The 27,977-nt window shown below is 34.7% G+C and overlaps 1 protein-coding gene across 4 annotated transcripts; it reads right to left on the reverse strand.

Moving 5' to 3' along the window:
* Positions 1–26,710, reverse strand: LOC100746388 (sex peptide receptor). Of its 4 annotated transcripts, none has more exons than XM_003491390.4 (6): positions 26,553–26,710; positions 25,935–26,186; positions 11,790–14,005; positions 2,731–2,839; positions 2,439–2,623; positions 1–2,136 (listed from the first exon to the last, which is right to left on the reverse strand). In XM_003491390.4, exons 3-6 carry the CDS (start codon positions 12,377–12,379, stop codon positions 1,728–1,730), a joined length of 1,293 nt encoding a protein of 430 aa, XP_003491438.1. In that variant the 5' UTR covers positions 12,380–14,005; positions 25,935–26,186; positions 26,553–26,710; the 3' UTR covers positions 1–1,727. The 4 variants fall into 4 exon arrangements, with proteins under 4 accessions (XP_003491438.1, XP_033177960.1, XP_024224984.1 ...); XM_033322069.1 differs by having other exon boundaries at positions 26,439–26,710; XM_024369216.2 differs by having other exon boundaries at positions 26,629–26,700.
* Between the last annotated feature and the right edge of the window lie 1,267 nt (positions 26,711–27,977).

Genomic DNA, 27,977 nt, shown 5'->3' on the forward strand with positions numbered 1-27,977 from the left:
GATCAGTACAGAAACGTTTATTCGTAATCTATATATAATTTATAAACAATATGTCGTCGGCGTTTACAATGGAAAGAGTATAGACTTTTAGCTGGGCTTAATAGCCAAAAATCTATCGATTCCTTTTCGTTTCATATAAAATCATACAAGAACAAATATTATCGCCGTGGCTTTTCTTGATTACATATTTACAAATTTTATTTATGTGTAACTGTATTACACACACACACACATATGTATATATTTTTATTAGCATGTTATACGTATATATTACCATATCGTACATTAATTATGTTAATTACTACAACTTCTAATAACAATCTTAGTAAATTATCGCGCATACATATATTTAAACGCCAGTGTATTTGTAATTCACAGTGGTCGTTCGTTGTCAAGTGTCCAGCATTAATACACCATCGTTTTCTTTCTGATCTGGTGTGGTACATAATTTATTGAACGAAGTTGTTTGACGATATTTGTTTGGCAAATGAACTCATGTAATTCCAATGAAAACTTAATTTTAACAAAAACGTACATTGCAGCAGTGCCCATAATGCGTGTATTAACAAATTATTTGGAATTATTGGTACAAATAATAAATAAATGCAAACAAGTGACAAATAGATATTGATAAATCATGTCACGTATTTATTTTCGAACGTCCTGCCATTAAATCGTTTTGTTTTGAACTTGCTATGATTATTATCCAAATAATAAGTACCTTCTCTCGCATGTGTCCATTTTCGTAATATTAACATCGTCGAATAAAATTATTGCGTATTCGATGAGATGTGATAAATGGTAAAAAACGTGGCGTAGGGAATAAAATACATGAACGTAATTATTATTTTTTATCGAGTTTCTCTATGCTTCATTTGGAGGAAGTTTAACACAAGATTAAGCTTACTTTGGTCTTAACAAATCTGCCATTCGCAGAAATGCTCGAAAGTTAAACGGGAGTTCAATTGATTTTAAGTCCCTCGAGCCCCCAGCTAGGTCTTGAACTTTCGGTATTTGTCCTCAATGGAACAACAAATCCTATTATGTTCTACTATTCAAGGTTCTTCTCTTATTTACGCATTGTATCTGTACAAAACATTTCTATACTCTCTATCCTCTCTTCGACTTTCAGAAGAAGGTTGTTGTATATTGTACAATAACATCGACATTACAAACACAGTGCTTTACGATTTCGGAAAATCATGTACGTATCTAGATACAAGAGTATTCGTTTAGACAATCAGTTTATTATTGAAAAACGCGGTTCCGTTGAAAACGTAAGACGATTAATATTAACAATTTAACGTGATACTTTACAATTTCTCCTCGCTTAATTTTTATTAATCTCTTTATTCGCAAAACTTACGTAATAACTGCAATAATTATTAGTTGCCGATATCATAAATCGTCGATTTAGAAGTTTCAAATAACGAACCATTTTATATCTTGCGTAGAGATCGGATGATACAAATTTAAGCGAAATACGTTACGAGCACTACTCGGAGTGTCATTATGTGAATAACATTTAAGGAAAATACTTTACCTACCCTTTTATTTTAAGGAGCGGTTCACTTTACCAGCTCCGTAATTTACTATTTTCCCAGTAACTGTGCTTAAGCCGAGCTTCTCTTAGAAGTATTAAAATCAAAAAATACGACGTTTCTAGTTAACTTCAGAAAGATATGCAGCCTCTAGAGACGCGTGGTCTGTAGACCCTTTAGCCTACATCATACGTAAGTGCTCTGTACATCTGTTTGCTGCGTGGCGGGCTGCCATTTCTTCATGATCCTAGGCTTGAACAGGTGACCAAAAGTGGTACGGAATTGTCTAGACATAGAGCAATAGAGGATGAAATTAATAGCGCCATTTAGCAGGGCAAGGATGTCCATTACTTCGCCGAAATTATGATAGCAGTTGCGAAAGAAACACTCGCCCAGGACGCCAGACAAAAGACCCAGAATGCCCTGAGGGATCTCTGTGACTAAGAACAAGAGTAACACGGCAACGAGCATCTTGGTTGTTCTATCTGCTCTTTTCTCAGATTTGCTTGGCCTCCTTGGTACTGACCCATTGCCCATAGTGCCGGCGTTCTTGCATTGATTGTAACTCTTCAAGGCCTGCTTCCTCCCTTTTGCTCTGGAACATGATTCGAATCGATAAACAGCTTTCTTTAATCGTCATTTGTTTCTTTAATCAAAATTCTTTCCTTTAATCGGAATATTTTACGTGGGTAGGATTAACAAGTTAAATAAAGTGAAACAGATCGATCGAGCAACAAATTGGATCAGTTCCGCTGTATATACTTTAATGTAGCGAATTTCTTTTTGTGCGAGGAATGAATAAAGAAAGTAGGGCAAGCACCGTAAAATTTCTATTTCGTACTATTGGACAATAAATTGTAATTTACGTTTGATACGAAGTTACTGCTGTTAGATTACCTGTAAAGAGCTTTTATCAACCAGCAGCTAATGACGGTAAGTATGACGCAGGGTAAAAGCTTCACGACCACTCCTAGCACCCAGAAATTTAGCTGATAGAAGAAGTCCTTGTGCTGCGAGTAGTCCGCGTCGACTGTATATGCAATTTCCAGGGTGCCATTCTCGTTCACCGCTTGTCTTCTTATCTGTCAATCGAGGGTTCAAAAAATATTTGAATAAGTGCTTGAATTTCACTCAAAGGCTAAGCCTTTTAATCAAAGAGCCAATTTTTTAACTTAATTTATGTACTTACTCCGAATACGAGATAGCTCGGAGCACAGGCAACAAATGGGGCCAGAAAACTGCTCCATAGAGCCGTTTTGCAACGAGCCGCTGTACACCAGGAATTGTACTGTGGAAACCTGTGATAACAAAAGAACAATGCGTTTCATACCGAAGCTAACAAAATTAGTCTTCTATTCTGCCAACGGTATTCCTGCTTTTCTCATTTCTCATCGCCCATTTTTATGAATATTTCAAACGTTTCGTAACTGGGAAAATTATATCAACTTATTTAAATCATATTAATTATTTATGCAAATGAAGTACTCGACGATGTTCGTAGTTGTACCGTTAAAGGAACAACGTTCTTTCATTTGTTTCCTTAACTCGCGCTTATCTTACAAGACAGAGGAATGTATATTCCGTAGTCGGAACGCAACAACTGACCTGCAAAGGCAAATTGTTCGAGCGGAGATCAGTTAGACTGAAATTTAAGTTTTGTCGATATTATACGTAAAACAGAAACAGAAACTTATGAACTGATTTTTATTCAAATACTTTCGTCGAGTCCTTAGCTCCTGTTAAGCGTCCCTATCGATTCTTCGCCTTGTCTTAAACGCAGATTTCTTTGTTTCATTTATAACGGTGAAGTAATTCAAAAGTTCTTTTGGTGTTTTAAACAAGAGATCCAACCATTTAACGTGCGTAATTGAAAGAATTAATCAAAGGGTTCGTGAAATCAGATATCGATCCACTTTATTTCATAGTATAGCAGTTGTGATTGTTCTTCGAGCTTTCGAGTTTCAAGATATTTATCGTTAGTCGAGAGTTTGTTCAATTGATCAAAAGTAGTGGAACTCAAACGGATTTTAATTCGATCTTTGATCGAACCGTATCATTAAGATGTTGATATCAACTTAAATTGTCACAAGTAACGTGTCAAAGGTTCGTTTTATTCGCTTGGTTTCCCATGGAAGTCAAATTCAGAGTTAACAGAGGAAACGGCTTCTTTAGAAGAAGAAGAAAAGAATTTGAAAGCGATCTGACGGAACAGGTCGGTTTCGTAACTTTAATTTCATCTGATCGGAATTGACATCCGCCAGAAAAATGAAACTACCGTGAAATATGGTCCTTGAGATACATATAGCTGAGGTAACTTAATCAAACGAATGGAATCGATATTTTCTTGATCTATACCGCGTATTATCGTTGTAACCCCCTTATTACCTTTCACTTCCTTTTTCACAGTTCTTCACAAAGCAACGATTTGTTTCTGCTTCACTTGGAACGATCCGAATACTTGACAAGAACGTGCTGCTTTGATTGTAGAATATTAAAAGTGAAAAAAGTGATCAACGATTTGGAATTAAAACTCGACGCCCTTTTTTCCTATGCACTCTTTGAATTCGACGATTTAAAAAATCCAATTTGTTTAAATTGATTTCGCGTTTCAACCTGTTACCAGCTGTCGATTACAGTACGCACATAGTCGTGTGAATTTCAAATACTATGACATCGAAGTTTCGAAAGCCAGTACTGTTAAATTTCGCAAGTGACGGAATGAATGTATCTGATACATATCCAATTTTCAGCTATCAAATTGAGGCTATATCTTTCCTATTTCATTAACATTTATCTCGTTTTTATCCACTGGAACTGTTTCAAGAGCATTGATCATCTAGTAATGAAAGTTTATTGCTCGTTTCTAAATTATCAAGAATCTTAATGATATATGTTCCAACGTAACTGTATAATAATTTCTTACAGAAGAAGTTTCGGATAACGTTATTTAATATTTCCAATATTTTCTCGTTCACCCGAACAGGAGAGTGGTAAATGGGAGAAATGATTGGAGGTAATTTTCCATTATTTGTTATCGAAGAGTTTTGTCATGCTCAATTATTTTGTCATTTAATCACCATTCTGTGTTCAAGCATATGCGCGTAATTGTATTATTTAAAAGTTGCTCGTCACGTATAGTCATTTTATCGGGATACGATTAATGCCGCTTTGAAATGCAAAATACCACATAAAATATCAGGTACTCAAATATCAAAAGCAACAAAGAGAATGAATGGTCGCTATGGACATTGTACATTGTATGTCGTATCACATTTTTAGATCAATAACTTTGTAGTTCTACTTCAGCCCGTAAAGTTTCTAGTTCTCATCTATTATTCGCATATATTTATAACAATTTTTAGATATTCAAGAAACTCGGAGATTGTTTTTGTTCGAGAGTATCTTCGAATTTATCTGTTTTTCGTTTGGAAATTTTACTTTATCACCTCGTCCTTTGGAATTCCTTTTTTTATGGTAATGATCACTGTTTCTATTACATCGATGTTTTAATTTAAGTCTTCGGTACATAGGATACAATACAGACCTCTCAAAGCGAAAATGAGACAATTACCATGATATTGGTAGAATACGTATATGCATTTCTATACAACAAACTTCGTTAGGCAAAGAATGAATATTCCTTTTTTTTTCATTAATTTAGAATTGTCCCAGAGGAACGACTTATTAGAAAAATTTCCAAGAGTTCCTTTGAAACTCGGATGTTTTGCCTCTATTCTATATCATTCTTTGTTAGTTATGAAATAACTACATGTGGCATTAATTAACTAGCGAAAGAGGAGGGAATTTCTTTGAGAGGGACGTACTAAAAATTTTGGGAAACTAATGACGTTGTGAAAGGAAAATATAATTATCATTATGACGCTGAACTCTCTTGGCATCTGTCTGACTCTAAACATTTTCTTCACTTACGCTCGAAATGAATGAACCTTTAAACAAAATTTAAGGAAAAATGTTTGAAGGCTATTTTAAAATTTCTACAGTTTCAGGATGGAATGATAAAGGCGATTCTGACGTTTCTCATTAAATACTGAAAAGAGATTCTCATGGGAACGTCCTTTATAAGCATAGTATAAACAATTGTAAAAAGCTCGGTAGCATAGCCAGTGATGATATAGGTTAAATATTTCGCGAATTAAATTTTGTTTTTCCTTTGCTGGTTATGTAGCTTCAAAAATACGTTTTTGCTTGTACGCTACTTATCATCGACCGCGCTACTTTTTTCGCAAAAAGGCAACTGTGCGCATGACAGATCCGCGAACTTATCCGTTCCAATTCGGCCAGAACACTAGAAGCACTTTAGAATCGTGCAATATTAATGGATCTTACCAAGCAAATCATAATAATTAGAAATATATTCGATTGTACGTCAGAGAATAAATTGCAGCAACTGAAACAACTAATGTGTTATGCATATTCTCCCACGCTACTGTTCCATGTCATGAGCATTAATAGGTATATTATGCGGAACATAAACAGAGATTAGTTACGTTATAAACATTTTGTGAAAGGCGAGGGAATGATATAGATACATTTTAAAATAAAAATGCAATTAAATTAAATACTTAAATAATGAGGAAGATAATTTCAATTCAAATAGAAATTCAATATTATCCATGAAACATATTCGATCATAAATTTCCAATATTCCGAGAAAACAATAACGAAAAGCGAAACGATGTAATTAAATACAAATAGAGAAAACCGATTAACGATCGCACGGATATATTATCGAGATATTGAGGAACAGATTATTTTCTTGAAATTTCCTATAAATTCTAATATTATCTCTATTTTCTATTTTCCCATAGTAAATGATGTATAGGTACGCATGGATCGATTTGACACTCTTTTTGTTCTCACTTTTTATCACGTTATTTAAAACAGCCTTGCCGCGTTTCATCTCGGTCAAATATTTCTCCATCGTCTATCGTTACGACATCTTCTTTGTCAATAATACATCGATCGAATGGAGTGACTCTGGAGTGCAGGAAAGCACGGGAACGTGCTTTTTATTTCCTCTTTTTCCATTGCACGTCGTTCCTGTGGAGATGGAACGTTAAGGAGAAGGAGAGAAGTCAATGCGCGAAAAAGTACAGCTTCTGACAAAATCCTTAATGGGATTAAATATCAAAATACTGCATCGGTAGAGACCACTGTTTGTTTCCTCCTTGTTTTCCCGTCAGGTATTTCTATTAATACATTCTATCTTTGTTCCAAACGCGAACGGTTTAAAGATTCTTTCGTGTTGATTTCACCGACTCGTTGCACAATTCTGTCACACTCTCTGATTCAATATTTGTACAGGTGTAGGATGATGGAAACTCTGACGTATTTGGCATCGTGCTTAATGTAACGAGTTTCCAAGCGTGGCTACTGTTGTAAAAAGAAACTATTCAGCGTTTAGTTAGACGATACAATACTGTTCAATGCATCACAATCCAGGTATTCATCTATTCGTAAAATCGGAATTTCGTCTGCTTGTGTGGAAAGAAATTCTAATTACTTAATTATATAACAGTTTCTCAGTGTGATTTAAAAACTAGAGACCAATAATTGGGTTAATTTATTGAAATATTCCTGACAGATATAAAATTTTATCTCGCAACAAAAAAGATAGGAGAAAATTATCCGATTCTGTGCAAAGTCATTTTAATATTTAGATAGTATATTTACTTTACCGATGTATTTTGATTATTTCATAAAGAATGAAAGCATCGCGTCAGCTGCTCCCCACGGCTGCTTTAATTTAGAAATCAGTAATACGAGCCATTCGAGAAATTGTCTTCGTGCAAGAACTCGAGAAAACGAGAAAAATGAAGCGTAATGTTCCTCTGTGAAACGTCATGCAGATGCCTTATTTGCGCGAGCAAACGGTCCAGTTGCCAGTAAAATTGCGGCAAGTGTACTTCGTTAAAGAAAAAATATCTCTGTAGCGATGAGAACGATCTACTTTACCAGAATTATGCATCTCGTATCCTTTAGTTATCATTCGATCCTTTGCTCGATATCTCTTGTCACACTGTTACTCAGATACACGAAAGATTGTTGAATGCAAGTTTTGCTATACATAGCAAAATATATCAATTACAATACTAAAGAACGCAACAACTTTTATTCATTCGATAGATACTTTTTATTAGAGGCATTACGTAATTTAGTATCTTGTAAATCGATTTAGCAATCGGCACCGTTCTCACGTAATAATCCTTTCCGTGTTATCGTGATCGTGTGCTACAATTTTATTCGGGATATCAGTTCATCGTACAGGATGTTTTGGAACGAGTGATAGGTTATTCTACATGCGAAAATAAAATCGAAAAATAGAATATTTAAAGCTTCTTTCAATACACGTGCATGTGTTTTCCAAAGATTTTATTTGATATGTTTAATTTTGCATATACTGGTAGAATAACCTGATGGTCAGAACTGGTGTTATTTCGAAAGTGATAATTGCGGTATCACGCTAAAGTATATCGAAGTATACTCTAGTTCCGAATATATTCTTTGTGGTTCTACGATGAATTCCAAGCGTGTTATGGAATTAGTTTTTAATTTACGTTCACTTTTCTACTGTCGCAAAAATAGTGCTAGAACGCTAGTATCGAACGATCGATACGGTTTAAATGTTACAACCATACACGAACGTATTTAATCTCTTTTCAGCAACTCTATAAATAAAGTTTTAATGCTCAATTATTTTAATGGTGCCCAAATATTTTATTTAATTGCTTGTATCAAAATTGTTTTTTTTCTTTCAGTGGAATTAAATAAAAAACTGTTTTTGTAGCAGAGAAAAAGTGGAACCTGGGTGAACGATTTATTGAATTACTCTACTATATAAATATTGTAAAGAGTACTTTATTTTCAATATTTTATATATTTTTAAATTTTTCACACATACATAAACATCTGCAGTGTAATTACCATTTTTAAAAACGAAGTAAATTCAACAATGGCCATTGCATCAATTCGTTTTGACATCACAAACATGTAATTGGAATACAGTTACTAAATTAAAAATTGTGGGGTGTGATTGTTATCGAAAGACCTCAGGCATTCTATTCACTCATTCACTCTTCCACGAATGGAAAAATCCTATATTTTTCATTTAAAGTCACAAATATTAAATAATTCCTGACCCAATTCGTATGGTTTCGTATTAATCGAGGAAATTACTTACTAAGTAAAATTTGAATTCAAGTGAAAAATATTAATTCAGAACGAAATATTTTACTCACGAAATCCACGTGATTAGATTTGATTCCAGATTAAACCTCTGGCTGTAACATTTTCCAAAGATAATCGCGGAAAATCGCGGGAGTCTCAACGGCGCACTGAAACGAGACAGTAATACAAAATCATCTAGCAAATATTCAACTGACCTGATATTTTCTTCGTGTGTTTGTTGGACATAACATTTGTGTAACTTCTGCAAACTAAGCATGCTTTTCTTTCAACCAGAATTGCCCTTTCTCCTAGTTTGTGTCTCTTTCGACGTGTTCCCATTTATTCACGTTGTACTTTATTACTTAGGTCATTTCGTTTATTTGTGAAACTCTATTCTATTTAATATTTCATTCAATTTTTAATGAGCATACGTTAAAGCTCCTATGATCGAACCAAAAGATCATTAACATTAAAACTACCAGAGTTTAATGTATACTTCGATATATTATACACAAATGATTATAATTAAAGCGATAATTCCTCACTCTCGAATAACGTAGAACCATAGCGGATCTGATCTTCGCCTTTAAAATCCTCAATCAGTTAGTTCATGTCCATTAGAAGAAGAAGGCAACTTCTCCATATCGCTTCATATCTGACCAGCTTAGGTATTCATAACTTCGATTGCATCAATAGACTTTGTTCAACTGCGAACGGTATTCAACTTTGTTCAACTGTCAATTTTTTTCACAGATCCGTTATCTCTTTTAAAGCAATCATGGTATCTCAAATGAAGCTGTAAAAATCGTTAGCGCTCGTTCTTCTTTTTATCCCAGTTCATGTACTCATGTGTCCGATACCAAAGTAATGCCCGTTAAATAAACAACGACACGGATGGCTATATTTGTTTAATAATTGAAAAACAAAAAGTCTAACGTTAAAAGTTGTTACTTGCGTTTATTGCTATCTAAGTCAATATCATCCAACTTTTACTCGCGACATAAAATGGTTTTTTTCCATTCTAGAGATTTTTCACACGATGATTTTCTGTTTTGGGACCAACATGACTGAAGGACGATTACATCCCAGTACTGTAACTTTGTTACATTACTTTCTTCTTCCTCTAGTGACCACATATGGCGGATAGAATCATGTAAAGAGTCTTAACCGTAGAATGAACCGGCCTCATCGAGCGACGATTAATTGATAAAGATTTCATTATCGATCATATTGTATCGTATTGTATCATTTCTGGGAATATCGGAACGGGAATATGATAATATGCTTTGTCTTTGACAAATGAACATGTCTTGAATACAGATGCGTCAAACGGGTTGTTCATCGTTTCGCGAAATTATCTTGTTAGTTAGCATTGATAAATCGGTCGATCTGCTAATTTTCAATCGGGCTTATGATCGGCACGAGTAATGACGGTTTAACATGAATATGTACGCTGACGTATACTAAACGCTGATTGAATTTTGATAGAATGACATACGTGATAGATTTTCAGGGAAGTATACGATAAAAATGGATAATCCGCTTCGTAGATTGTTATGCTCCATATATATCTCGTGGATTTTCGTGTTCGAGAATTTAGAGAAAGGCTATGAGAACAGCTGCACATGGATTAAATGTTTCTCAAAATTGAATATGACGTATTTTATGTGTGAGGATTCTAGTTTCGTATCATGTACCGCAAGGATATGAAGTTGATTGGTGTAAGATGTTTCTTGAACTTAATGATCATTTGAGGCTTGGAAGAAAATCCAATCAGTAACGGAAAGTTTGATACTTAAGACGAGAAACTTCAAGATGGTAATCTATAGTAACTGATAGTTGGTAAATTACTTTGTTCTCTCCAACGAAGATTAATTATTACAAAATTGGTCCATTTACGATATTTCCTGGGCAATTTTCTTTGAGAAACAAAGACATCCGACCAACTGAAAGCTTGCCGCGACCTAACTAACCAACATCAATTCAAACTTTGGCTCGAAAGTAGGTGATATCAAATGCAAAAGTTAACAAGTCAAAAATTAATCCAATGAGGAAGCACTCGCGTTATGGAATACCGGTCGTGAAATCAGATTTCTTAAAAGTTACAACTTTATTCTCTACAACTTTGTATATCCGTTTGCCCTGCTTCATTTCCTTGAATTTATTTAGGGCTTCGGTATCGTCGTCACTTCTGAATTGATAACAGAACGAAATTTCGCTCGTATACACGTGGAAGTCGATCTTTTAAGAAAATCGAGAAACAGTTATTTATCGTAAACAATTTCCTTAGTTTTTTCAATTCTGTAAAAGAGATATCAGAAGTTTCTTGGATTTCGATTAACGAAAGTTTCTTGTCTCAATGGAAGTAGTTTCGTCGATAAAAAAAGGGTTTTATGAACCGATGAGGGAGATTTGAACCTCCAGGGGGTCTATAAGGTTAGCTTCTAACTTACAGGGTCCTGATAACATCAATCTTGATTCGTGAGATTTAATGCAGAAGATTTATAAATGGTAGAATTCAACGAAGTCCTAAACTTGGTAGCCATTGAATCAATTGTAGAAGTTGAGGGAATTCTTATGCTTAAAGGACTAACTTACTTTCTTCATCGTACTGTATCATACGAAGGATGCGAACATCTAGCGTATCGAAAACCGATATACCGTTTACAATATTTATTCCGATCGATGTGTAGGTATGTGTATCCGGACGTTCTGTTTCCGATCCTACAAGAGCTTCTGCTCCATTCCTTAAGCTTTACTTTTATCAGATTCAAAATCCGTTAGTCGTAAATTTTTGTTTTGTTGTCTCAGCTCGGTGCATGTTTGCAAGGTAGTTACTAAATGCAAAAGGACCTGGCAATTGCACGCGGCAATATACATTTCTCGTCTTGAACACGGTACCGAATTCTATAGCACGGTAACGGAGACGAAGTAAAGCATCCGCAGAACCAGACCTTAATCAGGACAGCAGTAACCTAAGCGGAAACCGCTGGGCATGTAATTTGAAATTCGTGCCCGCTCCGTTCAATAAAGCGGTTGCTGGATCGGAATCCTACTCACCTAATAGCGATGTACCTCCAAACGGCTAGCGTGAGCGTGATGGCGATGCTGATGGTGTGCAGCAACTGCGTGAAGTGCATGTGGAACAGTACGAACACTGCCCAACCATAAGGAAATATCTGCCTCTTTGGTAGCACGATGTACATATAAATAGCGAACGGAATGTACTCGAGCATTACGAGCATATCGGCCGTTGCTAGACCAGTAAGGATTCGATTTATGGGCGCCGTTACCATGTCTTTCCTTGTTAGGACGACGATATTTAACATGTTGGCCAGGGTACCGAACAGACACACTATCAATGCCGCGTAGCCATGATAATTCTTGTATTCGAGCGCCAGATCTCGAACTGTGCCGTTACAGTAGCAACCAATCTGGTCGTTGCTCGTTTTATAGTTGGTTAGATTGCCAAGAAAGTTTTTCGCGTAATTGATATCTTCTTTCGTGACATTCATACTAAGCAAGATGTTTGTATAGTTATTCGACCGACTCATGGTGTTTATATAGTGCAATAGGAACCTCAGACGTTGTAACGTTGCGTTCAGGTTCATACGGTACCAGGTGTTTTCGTAGTGTGTGGGATAGGGCATCGCATTTCAAGGGATAGCTGCATCGTTGCTTCTCTTAGCTACTCTTAGCTGCTCTTGCTGTTTGGTCACGTACAGCGTTTATCTATTATGGACCTTCGATATCTAATCATTTCTATAGAACAGGGATGAGTCTGATATATCGCTCCAAAGGATATTCTCTTCTTCCGGCAATAAGTCACACTACACTGGTGGAATTTTTTAATAAGCGGCAGCTGGTCTACCAGCATTTTTCGAACTATTCATGACAAATAGAACGTAATAACGCGGTATCGATATGGTGGACATATAGATGAGGAATTTTTTATTACTTTTGCATTCGAATGGTCTCTTATTGTTTTCGTGGAGGATGTATCCTCGCACGGATTACAAACTTTCTTTTCTATCGTGGTAAATTACTTCACTGGGCATCAACTCGTATTTATCATAGTCGCACGCGAGAACTTTACAATTCAAAGAAACGTGTGTTCAATTTATGGTGCTCTGGAAATGCATTCAGGGATGCGACTCACGTGGCCGAGAATTTGTCTCTCACCCTACTGAACGTCGTTCTCGAAGAGCACGGTATCCTTTTAACTTTTCTTTTCGCCAAAGGGGAACCAGTTCCCTCCTTTCCATAGCATATTGCTATCGATTTCACATAGAATTCAGAAAAATGTCTTTGAGAACTGAAACTCGTAGATATTCGTAGGAATATCTCAGAGATATTCGGTGCAACGCTGTTAGATGTTTGAAGGCCGTCTGCTGTTGTTGTTCCGCGTTTCGAAATTTTAATTTTGTAATTTGCGTTCTTCGCATATACTTAGATTTTCCATTAGATCTCGCAACATTTTTCCTCTTGTGCGACTTGGACTACCAACGATCCGTTCTCAGCTGAAGGAATTTTCTTTGCGATTTGGCTTCTTTGTAATCTTCTCCCTGGTGACGTTCCACTCGCGTTCCACAAATCAGTTCAAGGTTCTTCATTCACCGTGGCTCATTCCTTCGATAGGATTTACTTTTACGAGTTCCACCAGGCTTTTTCTGACCAATTCATCCATTTCATCGATCGTTTTTTCCCGTTCAACATATTTTTCAAACATTCTTTTGGGAAACCGGTCACCTTCAACCCTCTTAGAACAGACGTCCTGTGTTCGAAGCTTTACCCGGTTCTTCCGTTTCTTTCACTCTCTTTATTCCTTTCTTTTATGACTCACCGGCTCCCTTTCTATTTACTTACTCAATTTTCTCCCAAAACACTTTACAGTCACGAAATCTTCAGATCAAAGGTAGTCACGCGTGGTGGTGTTTCCCTAACCCATGATATTATTTACGATTTCAGCGCCAGTTCCTCCCAAGGGATAATCCTGCGAGACACGATCAAGGCATTAGCAGTGAATCTTGACGGATTGGAGCTTCTATAGCGACCGACGTTTCGTCAGTCGAAAATCGATTCCATAGATGGAATCGATGTCTTTTCCGCCTGTGATTTCGCTCATACGGCAATATTCCTCTCGAAACGTCAATAAAACACCCGATCCGAGTGGAAGATTATGGAATTCCGATCGAATAAATCTTACGCGATCTTCCACGATATCCTCTTCGATTTCTTCAGAACTCTTCAACGTAGATATTCCCAACAACCAGGACCTGAAACAGATCGTTCGATTTCGATCAAACGTTCGTATACAGGAGGAAAATGCTGACATTGTCTTTTTTTCTCCTTGCGATAAGCAAGAGGTAGATATTCTAGCGATTGCCGATAGGAAATGGAAATAGATAAGTTAGTAAGATATCAGAATTCGTGGAATGTTCTAACGAATATCTAAATGCTAATTACGAGGAAGGTGTCTTGGCCTTGTGGTGGTAACTAGACTGCGAATATTTATATGCCTTTATAGAAAATTTAAATATAATATGATAGTAAAACTAGATGTTCCTTAAATTATTTCAAACTATTATCTTTACAATCTGGCTAATGACTAATCTCTATCGTGAAACTTTACTCTTTCAAATATTCTATATGCTTATGCTATATACTTTTCACAGAATTGAGTAGTTTGCTTCGTGTAAAGTGTATAAACTGAGTAAATGTTCGTAGATAGTCGTTGCTGCAAGGACCTAGTAATGAGAATTTGAGGCATGTGTTTGCGACGAAATAATAATTTCGTAAAACGAAAGAAGAGCACGGAGCGACGAACAGAAGCTAACGACACGTTAATGCACATTGATTATTAATGTCCTTTATGCTTGTGTTATTTTGTGTGTCTTTACTAAATATTGTTTCAAATTCAGGGATGTTGAAGACTGAACTAGTTAACTGCGGAATTTGATTTTACAAATCTCTCATGGGATTAGGTCATGAAATGCGTAAATAGATACAAGCGACGATGTGTATACTCGTCAAACGCAGTTAATTGGTGAAACGCTTAAATATTTACGACAAGATAGAATTTATATGAAAACACGCTATTTAATTCTGATAAGGGGATTGTTATTACAACGTGTATAAAAGCTGAAGATAATACGAATACATAATATGCGGGACACATTAACGGATGTTATATTTATTTCGTTAACGCAATGGAAAATTTCAAGATCGCAGTTTGTTATTCAAAAAAAGAAGAAGTTTGCAAAGCAAAGAAGTAGATTGATGGAAAAAACTTCAGATAGGACGAAACTTTCCAAACTGAAGAGCTTTGGAAATTGAGAAAGTAATCTTCTGGTCTGTTTGCATTTTTATAATAGCGAAGAATCCGTGTCTCCTTGGAAAATGTACACGTGCCGATTGCGACAGATTTTAACCTGCTTGTTCTCGTACTGAGTTTTAAAAGAGAAAGTCTTATGAACAATAATTTGGATGTTAGGAAAAAGAATGGAAAATAGAGATGGACTTTTGCCGCCGTTGATTATATTATACACATATATTATACGCATATATATATTATACACAGGCTTGGGTATTTTGCAAGTAAAATACTTGAGATATAATTTCTTAGATTTACTTCATGTAAAATTTTTGCACGGTTGATGTGTTATAAGGGATATACTAACGACAACTCTAAACACTTTAATCTGTTTATAAACTTTCGATGCGTGTATAATGTTTGTTTTATTAATTTTCTGTACCGATGCGAACTCCTCGAACTTCAATAGATTACTACTTCGTTTGAGTTGCTTTCTAGCTTAATTGCTTCTTGACTAGTTCTCTCTTAGAATCTTTACGGTATTCTCTGATATTATGGTAACTAAGTATTCTCCAATACTATACCACTGTGGTATTATAAATCTCGTAAGAGATAGATATTGTAGCATAATCCGCTGATATTGTTCTATAATATTTCAGAATATTCATTCATGAAATTTTAGGGGTGACCACGCATAGATGTCCACATATTTTGCTTTATCCGTACATTAATTTGTTTTAACATCTTTGCAATATAATAATCAGATATTGTGAAAGTTAAAACTTTGCAAAATAACCCTTGAATTCTCTACGATTTTGTATGCTCGCTTACACTACTTCTCCTTTGTTAAATTTACTTGAACCTCATAATATTAGCTTCATGACTTTCTAATCAATAACGGGCCGAAATTTCATTCGTTAAACGCGTAGTCGATATCGCATTTTCGCTGCCGATTTTGCTGTTATATTATTAAAATCCGCCCGCGTGGTCGATTTTAGCTTTTAGAGGTACATATTAGTAATTTATTTTTTGGTCGTGTTATAGTGGTGGATAATGGAACGGCGTTGACAATGGCGAGATCCATAAATGGACGCCACATACCGTAAAATCTTCCTACGAACGGTAAGTCGCATATTTTTGATTCTTGCAGTGTCCAATCATATCAAAATGGCACGGGCTACCGATTGTATTTCTCGCATGCTATGGCGAGCATAGTGATACGAGTAGCACAGAGCTCGTTTATACTTAACATTTAACATTTTATTTTATTTCTTAATTAACTTGTCGGCTACTTTCGTATGTAAGACACGTTAATTTAATCTTTGCTTCTGGTAGAGAATTTTTTAATTCTAATTAAAAAATTAAATTTAGATACAATTAAATAAGAAAGTATCTCGCGATAAGACGAATAGATTCCGAAATTAAAGTAAGAAAATTAATCGATTTTTGGTTTTCTCAAACTATTGGTTCGATGCCAGAGGTATAAGCAAAGTAGTTTTACAAGTAAAATATTTCCTTCCACATCCTCGTTTAATTTAATTTTGCCATTAAAGTCTTTTCTTCTTTTTGTTTAATTCTACTTTCTAATTGAAAACGTTCAATCGGAAGAGAAATTTAAACCGCTGGTTGTTTCGCTGATCAAACCTTGTAATCAAGATTATCAGCACACATAAAAGTAAAAGATACGTGCAATTTTGATTGGCCGTATTCATGAGCCGCAATTTATATGAATGTGCGTTCCTTATAACTTTTGTCTCTGTGCTCGCTTTATGTATTTGCTCACTGCATAGTTTAATCTGGAAATTGGAAAGTACAGCGAAAAATTTGATTCGCTTTGTTAAGTACAAATTTTCGAAGTATTTACATATATCAAATTTAATTTTAATTAAAATTAAAATTTGTACAATTGAAATTCTGAAAGTCTCAAAATTTCAACGAATAAATTTCAGCAATTTTGATGAAAATACATCTATACCTTCTAATATTTGGACTAATTTTCATATAATATAAACCGCCAATTTTATTTATGCAGCATACGCTTTGCTTTCGGGGATTGTTTAATGTTTTTCTCGAGCTGACAAATATGTACAATTTAAAAATTAGTAAGAGAAATCGCATTGCATTATTAAAATTGATTACGACTGCTTATAGTTTTCCTCTTTAGTATTAGAGTTACGAAATAAGTGGCAATACTTCCGACTGCTCGTATTTGTCCACAAATTTTCGTTTATGATATCGATATTAGAGTCGCGAAGTAAACAGACCTACGAAATAAATAATTATATCGTTGTGATTGCTTTTGATTTCCGTGATTTTCCTCTTTAATATTAAAATCATGAAATGCTCGTAAATAGCGTTCAAAGTGATTACTCGGATTCTTGTTTTAAAGGACGCTACTGAACAATTGTAGAGTTTCTGAAGTGTTTATCTGTAACGCTCATTATGTTTACTTCAGATTTTTCTGTAATCACCTCCTTGTTAATGGACTCAGAAAATTATTTTATTTATGTTTAAAAAGTAACCCATTCGCGTCGGGAATAAAACGTCAATCTTATTTCCTCTTCAGCTTGTATAATTTATTTTTTAATAAAGTCACACCTCAGAAATATTGAAGATCGCTGAGATGATTTGATTTCAGGGCTGGATTATAATAAAGATCGTAAAAATAAAAATCACAAGTTCATCTAGAATAATTACTTGTAATGAAATATTATTTACTGTAGGTAGAGTTCGAGCAAACTTTTCCAGTCTACCTATAGCAATCATCCATTTGTAAATATAGAACAGTGCAAGCTGTCGATTTTTACACGTATTACATACACACATATATATGTTTTCTTACTCAAAGCGACACATTCTAACTTCTGAAATTTGTTACGTTTATTCATCGATATCCTTCGATTAAATACCGCGTAGTAATTTGTCATCGATCCAAAATCTTGAGACCAAGTATAAGACAAGTTCGCCCACATACATCGTATGCTACACGTTGGATCATCGACTCTGTTATTTTTTGCACATATCATCGATATCCTCTACAAGTTGTAGTCCTGACGCGGATTAAACTTGCGAATTCACATGATCCCAAAAGTATCTCATTTCGTGTAGCTGGATATTCTGACCAGAGGATTAATCAATCGCATCTGATGCTTGTCTACGATAGGAATCTATTGATATACGACACGACGGATGCTCCATTACGACGTTAGATCACACGGAATGGTCCATTCATTTATTTTTGATTCCTTCCCTTTGAATAGAGACGCTGTACGTCCTACTACTAGATCCTATCGGGTGATACCTCTACTCTGAAGTTTATTCTGTACTCTAAGTGTCCTCGATGACTATTGCAAGTTGCGATGTGACCACTTTCGGTTCGCGTGGGACTATGCGAGGACCCTACAGGAGTCGCAAATGCTACGGATGTATTCGGACTTTTTTAATGGAGGACGTAAATATTCTTGCCATAAGAAAATTACAACAGTATTTCTAGAACGCAATAAGCATCATAGCAAAGTGAAAACAATTTCTTTCGGAAACGTATCATAATACGTATCTACTTACCTTTTGTTTATGTGTGTGTGTTTGCATGAGGTTGTTATACATAATTAAACTTATTAATGTTTGTTACAAAACTTATCAATAATATTTGTTTCTGTGTATGTATTTCCTACAGTACGAAACATTGTCTGCCGCATAAAACATACTCTATTTCTTTCTTTTTTCTTTTAATTCTTTAGTTCTAGTATATTTATTATCTGAAAAATGTGCTTAACATTGCGTTGTGACAGATGGTTGTTAATTTCATTAATTTAGTTCCGAATTAAATCAACTCTTGGGCTATCAGTCATTTGTGACACAAAACGTGCTGTTCTTCCGTTAACAGAATCCGCAGAAAAATATTGGTGGTTAAAATTTTTTCAGTTCGCAGAATTCTTTCATATCGTTGATTCCATAAAAACGGAATATGAGAGTGAAGCCTTTTAATTTTTCAATTTCATGTTTCTTTCGATTTTACATCTGCAGAGAGCATAGCTGGAATGTCGTATGTTTAAAAATTCTTCGAGTTACGAATTTTGCCGATATATATGTATATATATAAAACTATGAACTGTATACAGCGGTTGTTTTAGTTCTCGTGAACTTTTCCAAGCTTCGTGTATACATACATGCGAAACTTGCGACATAACATGAGCAAAAATGTTGTACAGTCGATGGATAAAAAATTTAATACATCATAAAATGAAAAGGTGCGCATAAAATTAAACAATAATATAAAAGAAAGGTATAAATATAATATATTATAGTAATATAATTTGTTGGTTTATCATATGATGCTGGTTGTAATATACGTTTCAGCGGATGTTACTGATTTTTTTCTTTAGCTCGGTTTTAGTTTTGTTTTAATATTAAGCTCATTTTTTTCCTTTCGGCTAACTGTATATTAATATTAAAAATACAAACTCAAGTCCTGAAATGAGAAATGTAGTTCAACGTATGATACGCTTGGTAATTTTCTCATCACATCTCTGTTCACGGTATGTAATTAAAATGTTAACTTCTAAAGGGGAACTACAAATGTATTAAAATATTTATATGATTTCGTTAATAAATACACGTAAAGATTTTTCTTTTCTTCTATCTAATTATGGTAATGTCCGAGGTAAGTGAATGATAAAGAAACACGTTAATTTACATTCTTCGATAATAGATTTTAATTAGAATGTAAAATATTTGATTTCAGTTGCTCTGTCACTGCTCATTCAAAAAGTAAATATTGAGAAAAGAGATTATACGCGACTGCGTGAAACTGTGAAAATAAAAGAGCAAGATATACGCGTTTCACTTAGAAACATAAAATAGGTACACGTTTAGATATTTTTAAGCAACTGACATAGTTACCGAAATTGCAGATAAATAACATTTAAAAATGCCATAGTTTGGCGCCCAGTATAATAGTATTTAATCAGAATTTAGTCGCCATTGTGACAACATTTAATCAACGTGGATGCCAGACTATGACATTTTTGTAACTGGTAACACTACACTATTGGCTAACTATATCAGTTACATAAACATATCTAAATATCTATTTTATATTTTATATTTTCGAGTGAAACACATATGTATATAGTGTTCCTTTTTTTTTACTTTTTTACATTTACATGTTTTCGGGTATCATTTTTTCCAATATTTATTTTATTTAATCCTTTTTAACACCGACAAAAACCTTTAGGTAAACGCGTTGAAATAAAAAAATACGTCCATTCTCTTCCTGAATTGAATGATTTAGATACATGAACGTTTTTTTGCAGCCTGTAACTCTTATCATTTTGCTTTTTTCCTGATATACTACATAATTTACAACATTTCCGTGACATTGTGGCAAACATGAATCGATTGAGGCCTGTAATGGTAAAATCGGTTGAGCCGTTTTTATATTACAAAAAAACGTAAATAAATATACATACAATACATACATACATATGTACACACATATGAGGCCAAACACAAAAAGTGCTTGAAATAAATTTAATCTTGAGAGATCTTCCCCTTTGTCGTCTTTTCTTCCCTTCTTATACGTAATATTTGGTTCACCGGTACCATGTTCTATCTATGACGAACAAGACGGATGGTACGTTACAAGCATATTTTTGATATATCACTTTCATTTAAAGATTATTGATCGCTTCGTTTGGTCGCCGTGTTCTAGTGGAAATAAACGTCAAATTCAACAACGTACCATACATAAACCGAACATTCATATATGTGTCGGTCGCTTGTTAGTGGTAAGATACATCGGTTCATCCCGATAGCGCAGTATCAGATTGTCATCGTTGATTAACTTTAACCATTATTTCACCGTGACAATGGCCATGTCAATTGCTCTTGAACTTACTCCATAAGGTTATCGATGTATTGAATGAGCTGATGATATTCTATAGACCACTATTTCTCGTGTAATTTGATAAACTCAAACATGTTTACTGTGTTTATTCCTTGGATTATTCTGCGTAGCTGTTGTCTAATCTAAACAATGTGGTAGTTTATCGTTGATATGGTTTAGTTAATAATCTAGGTATTTATTAGGTATCGAAGGGAACAGGCATTGTTTCAGGGGCAAAAGTGTTGTTAATATCACTTAGAGGAAGTATGAAATAAAATTATTCTAGTATTTGATAATTAAGGCTAACTTAGATGTTTATTTCCAGGGTCTCTTAGAAGAAAAGCAGATTCAAGTCATCCTTATTAATTTATTTGATAGTTGCATAATTTATATTTTGTAATTTTTAAGATTACTTTAATTTAGATTGAAGTTATCATTGGCTGACGATTGAAGTTCTCTTCGTTAAACTATCCGTACGCGAATTTTCTGCAGTGGTTCATACGTTTGCAATTTAAGACAGATACAGACAGTCGAAACCGTAAAGCGAGTCAGGGGATAACGTTTGGAAAGTGCTATTCGAAATTGATGTCTTTTTCCTCTCGTTCGTTAAAAGTTCCGAGTAAAAGTCTTTGTCGAAAATTCTCATTGAAACGACTGAGCATTTCTAATTTTATTTTCGTTGAATCTTATTAAAATTGATGATATAAGAGGACGAGCGAGATTTCTCCGAGTGTGTCGTGAAATGATCTTTTCTTTTTCTTCAGGATTGAATACGCTATAAGGGAAGACGATTTGAATTTTTGAAAAGGAAAAATGATACAAAATCTTTTTCACATTTATACGTAAGTAAGTTACGTTACAGCGCTGTAGTTAAAAAAGAGAGGTTTTTGTATGTTTGTATACCAAGGTTTGGAATTTCTAATGAAAATGTCAAAGAATTTCATCGTACATTAAGGAGAGATTATTCTCTTCACGCATGAGTGAGAAATAAATTATTCATGATGACGCAGTTGTGACACAAATTGCTTTTAATTAAAGCACTGTTTGTTAAAAATATTTTAGATTTGCGTGGCTGAGTAATTCAAAATATTCGCGAATATTCGCCAACGCATACCGATGTGTCTTTCTGTTCGCGTACACTAGCACATAGGACAGAAATCGCGGGCTGTAACGTAGGCATCTGAATACAAAGTATGACGTAAAACGAATCAAATTTTGATTATGTACAAGCGAATGAATCTTTTATTATAGTTCCACGAATCTGTTAACAGTATTGATTTTTAAATAGCACGAACGGCCCGCTATTTTTGTCACAGATTTGAAGCTAGTTTTATTCAAGTTCCCCACTCTTATCCATCATTTGTCACAGTGTCATATCTACGAGAAACGACCATTCCCCTCTAACTTCTAAAATATCTTCTTTCTGAAAACAACATTTTAGTTTCTGTATTTATTCGCATACACATTTATCCGAAATACGTTGGCCGCAATTGCAGTTCATTATCGCGCTATGCTTTGATGTATCAAAGAAAAATATCTTCCCCAAGACGCCCTCAAGAAAGGGACGACCGAGTAACGACGATAAAGCGACGACAAAAACATCGGCAAAACGTCGATAAAGCGACGTTGTCTTCAAACCGCCATTCCGTGATTTTTATCGTAGATGATAGGAATCACGCAAGTCGAAACAGCAAAAAGACGAAAATCGAAATAAGCATCACGAACACGAGAAACAACGACACATCGTCACTGCGGAGAAGCTTCGACACGTCTATCGATCCACTGTGGAAAACCTGGAGCGGAGCTAGCTAGTTTCCGTCTCATTGACATATAAAATGCGCATACAATTTGCGTTTCACGATAATTTCTCCGGCATTCTTCGCTGTTCTCTTCGTGTTCGTTATTTATGGTATTTTTACACGCCTCCATTGGGCTGAACTACATATTACTCGCTCCTAGACACACGCTTATTCATGTCCTTTCATTATTTCTATTTCTCAGGATAGATCGGATTCAAGCAGCATATTTGTATTTTCTTGACTCGTCAGTGAGGATTCTGATGATGTAATTCAAATACTTGATTATCGATTGAAAAAGTAAAGATGCATAGTTATCGTGCTCGCTAGTCTTGGCATATACGTGGCGTTGATACAATTGCGTCTAATTGCAAATAATTGCTGTTGACTGTTTTGTGCGTTACATTACAAAATTACTCAGGAAGTTAAATAAAGCAGTGTGATAAGATGACAGTATTTTAATAGCAGGAAATACGTTGTTTAACGTTCCTTGAAACGCGATTTTCTTGATGAAAATAATTTGATCCAATATTTTCCCTTAAATATTGGATATTATTAGAAAATATTGGATAAAATTACTATATATCGCTTGAATTTTTTCATCTGTAATCTTTACTGAAGGAAAGTATCGTGTCAATATTGAAGACTTTTAACAAAACGCTGTTACGATTATTATTGACATCGTGCAAACAGAAGTTTTATATAGTTGCTTTATAAGACCTTTGAGCTCCGAGTTCGTCAATGAAGTCCACGTTTTGCTTTATGACAGACCTCGCGCAAACCAGAAATCTTTCTAACAGAAATTTTCTAATAGCACTTTTTTAGAAGAGCAATATACATATATATATCGAAAAAAATATATATATATACGTAACAAAGAGCCAACGTCGCGTAAGGTATTACCTATGTGGAATGTGTTCAGGTGAGAATGTTTATAGATCTAATTTTGAAGTATGAAAAACATAGAACATGTTCTTTGAAATCGAAGAAAAGCCTCTGTGTGTATGAAAATATATCTCGCTGTTAAAGAGATATGCAGTAGTAGGACTATCGAAAAGTACTATAGGTATTTCATCGGTTCCCTTTCGAAAGCAATATCACATTTCTCGTAAAATATACAATACATGAATCGAGAATGAATCTGTGATGGAAGCCGGTCAGGTTCTTCTACGCATCGAATCAATCATAAATGCGCCCAAATGGACGCTCCTTTGACATTTTGATCTACTTATATGGGACACGGTCCTCTACGGATAACACAATATTTTCTTTGCTCTTTGTCCTTTTTACATTTAACGTGTAACACGTGTCTGAGCCAAATATTATAAAAATTGTTATCATAACATTACCAAAAGTTTGGGAAAATACAGGTATGAAACATGAAAAAAGTAATTTCACGTGTGGCGATATATTTTTCGAATAAATTTACATTAGCATACCTGATTCCGAATTTTCCTCACCCTTTGATATTTTTCTCAATTTTCGCGTAAAAAAGATAGGTGGAAGTTGCGGGGTTATAAAATCGATTGGATATTGGAAAATTCGCAACTAAAAAGAAGAAAACGATAATATTTCCACGTGACATGGTAATTACTATTAATTATTAATGTTTATTCGGCCTCACAGCCAGGAATTGGACTTGGTTTACAAATATCTACATATATTTAAAAAGTTATCTTATCCACGGTAATTAATATTCCACGTTAATTAAACTGAGCCTTTCACAAATAGGGGAGATTTGCCCAACCTTGATAAAAGTTGTTCGAGGAATAAAAGAGGAATTCAGAGAAACGGATACTTCACCGTATATTCAAAACCAAGTTGGTCATTCTATTGGAGATTATGAACAAACATATCACAATGGACGACGAGCATTTCTTTCTTTTATTTATCACTGTCCAATTTATCATTCACCCATGAAATTTGATTCATAATATATAATTCTATATATATGTAGAGGGGTTGAGTAGAATGAAAAAGCTTTAAAAAAAATTGTATCTGACACTTCCGAAAATATCTAATATCCGGTTGCATGCAATGCGATCAAAAAATACAAAATTATAAAAAATAAAGTAGACCTGATAACCATCGAACTAATCGGAATTGTAGAATAAGGAAAACAGTAAATACACTCGAGAAGGATCGTACGAAGAAGTGTGAAGGGAGGACAGGTTTGATGTCCTAAAACTAAGGTTCGTGTCGAGACGAGGTGACGTTAATGATTATTAATGGATGGTTTATTTTACTTCTTTGTGGTCCTAAACGTCACGGGCCAGAGACACATTTCTGGCAACGGAGATTTTATTCTCGACTTAATAACTTCATTATTTCGTAGGTGATCCATAATCGAATTAAGAAACCTTGACAAGAAATCTTTTCAACGTGTAGCCTCATTATCAAGATTTCGCATTAGCGTAATTGTCTAAACAACGGACCATGATGAATCACAATGGTAGACACTAATGTATCGTTGAACGATTGCCATCGAAGATTATACAAGTTCTTTTGATTTCCAATTCCTTCGAGAAAAATATTTAATAGTCTGTATTTTATTCATGAGTACGAGTTATTTGAATAGCTCGGTGAATTGCGATTTCATTGAATTTTTTCGTATGTTGATTTTACTGCTCCATTAATTCAAGGTAATTTATTCGGGAACAGAATTGTCTAAATATTTGGAAATATTTGGAGAGAATTCGTTGAGAAATAAGGTTAACAAAATATTATTTTCTAATTCTTCGTTTTGATGTAATTATCTTCGTCGCACGATATCTTATATTGTCGCGCAACGAAATTGGTTTTCATTCGTTTACCAGCATGGGCTATATTTTTATTAATTTCGCATGCATTCCATCTACTTGTTTGCTGTATGTTTCTGCTTGTGGATTGTAGAAAATGATAGCGGATGACCGTCAGATAGTTATGTCTCATTATTTTCTACGGACAAGGTGGCGATTCTAGCTTTGTTATTTTTAAATTATTACCTCTACATTTTAAGGACAGATAATGTTTATTTTTCTCGGTTAATTCCATTTATCTAAATTGCGATAGATTAAAATTGAATTAAAGTCTAGTTAAATTGCGTATAAAGAGCTTAATAGTTACACACGATAATTCAATAATTTCATGTCCGTATTGAATTCGTCAATTGAATAATTATAAAATTAATGGAAACATTAAACATGCTTAAATTAAAAAATGGATCATACTTACTTGTCTATGATTCATTCGTCTGCTTTGAAATTTTAATTCAGGTGCACTTGTTGAAGCTGGCTCTCATAAATCGAAGTATCTTTGTCTTTCTCGCGCGTACCGATATCACGTCCCGTCGCCAATGTTTCACACAAGCACACGGTATTATAGTACTAAATAGAAGACGCGAGAGTGTCGCGGCAGGTGAAATGATCCCGCGCCTTTCTTCGATATATTGTTCTCTGTAAATTCCTCTTCAGAACGGATTGCTACGCAACAGGTTACTTCGTTGTAAGAAATGGCGAAGTGAAGATAGCGAAACGAAAATGAAAAAAAAAAGAAGAAAAGTCCGTGATTTACAAACGTGGAAAATTAACAAACAAACTAAGCCGGATATATCGGCATCTATGTTTCTATAAAAAAATCTGCAATCTCAATAAACGATTTTTATTATTAAAAAAAATATTTTTATTGCAAAAGATTAATTGCAATAGAAAAATGAAAAAAATATTTGCACTAACTATTATTTATTTAATCAAGCTCGATCTCGTAATTCAATCCATATCGAGTCTTCGTGGCGATTCTTAGCGCGATTCTATTGACAGTTTTTAAATTAATATTTAATTAAACAGCACTGAAACAGGTTGAAATTAACGACATATAGCTCTGATATGAAGATCATTTCGCTATGGCAACAGGTTACTCGGTTACCAACTACGAAGCGGCAGTAGGACAGACAAGTGGTACACGTCGAAAACGGTTTGATGGTCACGGGGTTACTGGTGAAAATTCACGAGGATCCTTCGCTCTGCCTCTCAGTGGCCTGTCTCGCACCAAGAAGGAGCCTGCGCGATAACCATGGTGCTCCACGACGCCCAGCATCCACGCTTGCAATTACAGACATCCGATGAACAGTCTCGTTGACAGATAGTCCTTTGTGCCAACAACAAGCCAGCATTGTTGTTTGATGCATTTAGTTAAAGTCCTCCGAGACTGTCAGTTTAATCAACAGCGGAGATGATTGAAAGCGAAATGTAAAGCGGAGAAAAGGAGGAGAAAATGAAGCATAGAAATTTTTAAATGGGATACAAGGCTCGGGATAAATAAAACGTCCGACAAAGTTAAGAGATATACCGTTAAGCGTGGCTTTCTCCGAGCGAAATTTTTTTTATCATATAGTTACACTCGCTCGATAGTTTATCCTATATTTATTTTGTTTTGTCCGGTAAATATTTTCGAAGTGAATGAAAAATAGTAGGAAATAAAATTGAATATTGAGAAAATTGCGTGGAGCAATTTGGAATCGGAAGGAAGAAAAAATATTAGAATATTTGAAGAATAAAGGAAAGGACTCTCTGATTAAAAGAGGGGAAACAAGAGAAATATAAGGTTAAATAACTTCTAATAAAACATGAAAATACTACGAACTCAATAAGAATGTTATAATATTCCTTAGTAATATAGCGGATAAATTTTTCATTCTCGTCAATCGAATTATTTAATTCTTTAGGACCAGTTCTCGTTCGCTTTTCTCTCCTTTATCTTCGTCCCTTTCTTCGGTAGTTGTATATATATAGTTTCATTGTACTCATTATACGATAGTTTCTTCGTTGCATATCTTGTTCGTAGCGTGTAGGAATCGTAATTATTTATCTTGATCGATTAATCATCTCCTGTATAGAATTAAATCTGAAACAGTCATTCGTCGAGTTTCTTAAAATTATCTTTATAGGTCCGACATCGTTGCCCTTCCGAATCTCTGAAGAAAATTCCTGTTTATACACTGACATTTAATTTTTTGAAGTTAGATAGCACAAAAGGCTTTCATCTCGCATAATTTTCCCTTTTGTCCTTTTGTCCATTCCGTTTAACTACACGCTATAATTAAGTTTGTGAATCTCTGCACTCAACATCTTTCATTAAAGAGCATTAAAAAATTTTGCTGGATTTTCGCTGGATTATTTTGCATCACTGATTCAGCGTCTACAATTAAATCCAGTTTACGCGATAATAGAAATGCTCATGATAACGAATAGAAATATACATACATTTTCGTTTGT

Source organism: Bombus impatiens, unplaced genomic scaffold, assembly GCF_000188095.3.
Source record: "Bombus impatiens unplaced genomic scaffold, BIMP_2.2 scf_0548, whole genome shotgun sequence".
NCBI classification, from domain to species: Eukaryota; Metazoa; Arthropoda; class Insecta; order Hymenoptera; family Apidae; genus Bombus; species Bombus impatiens.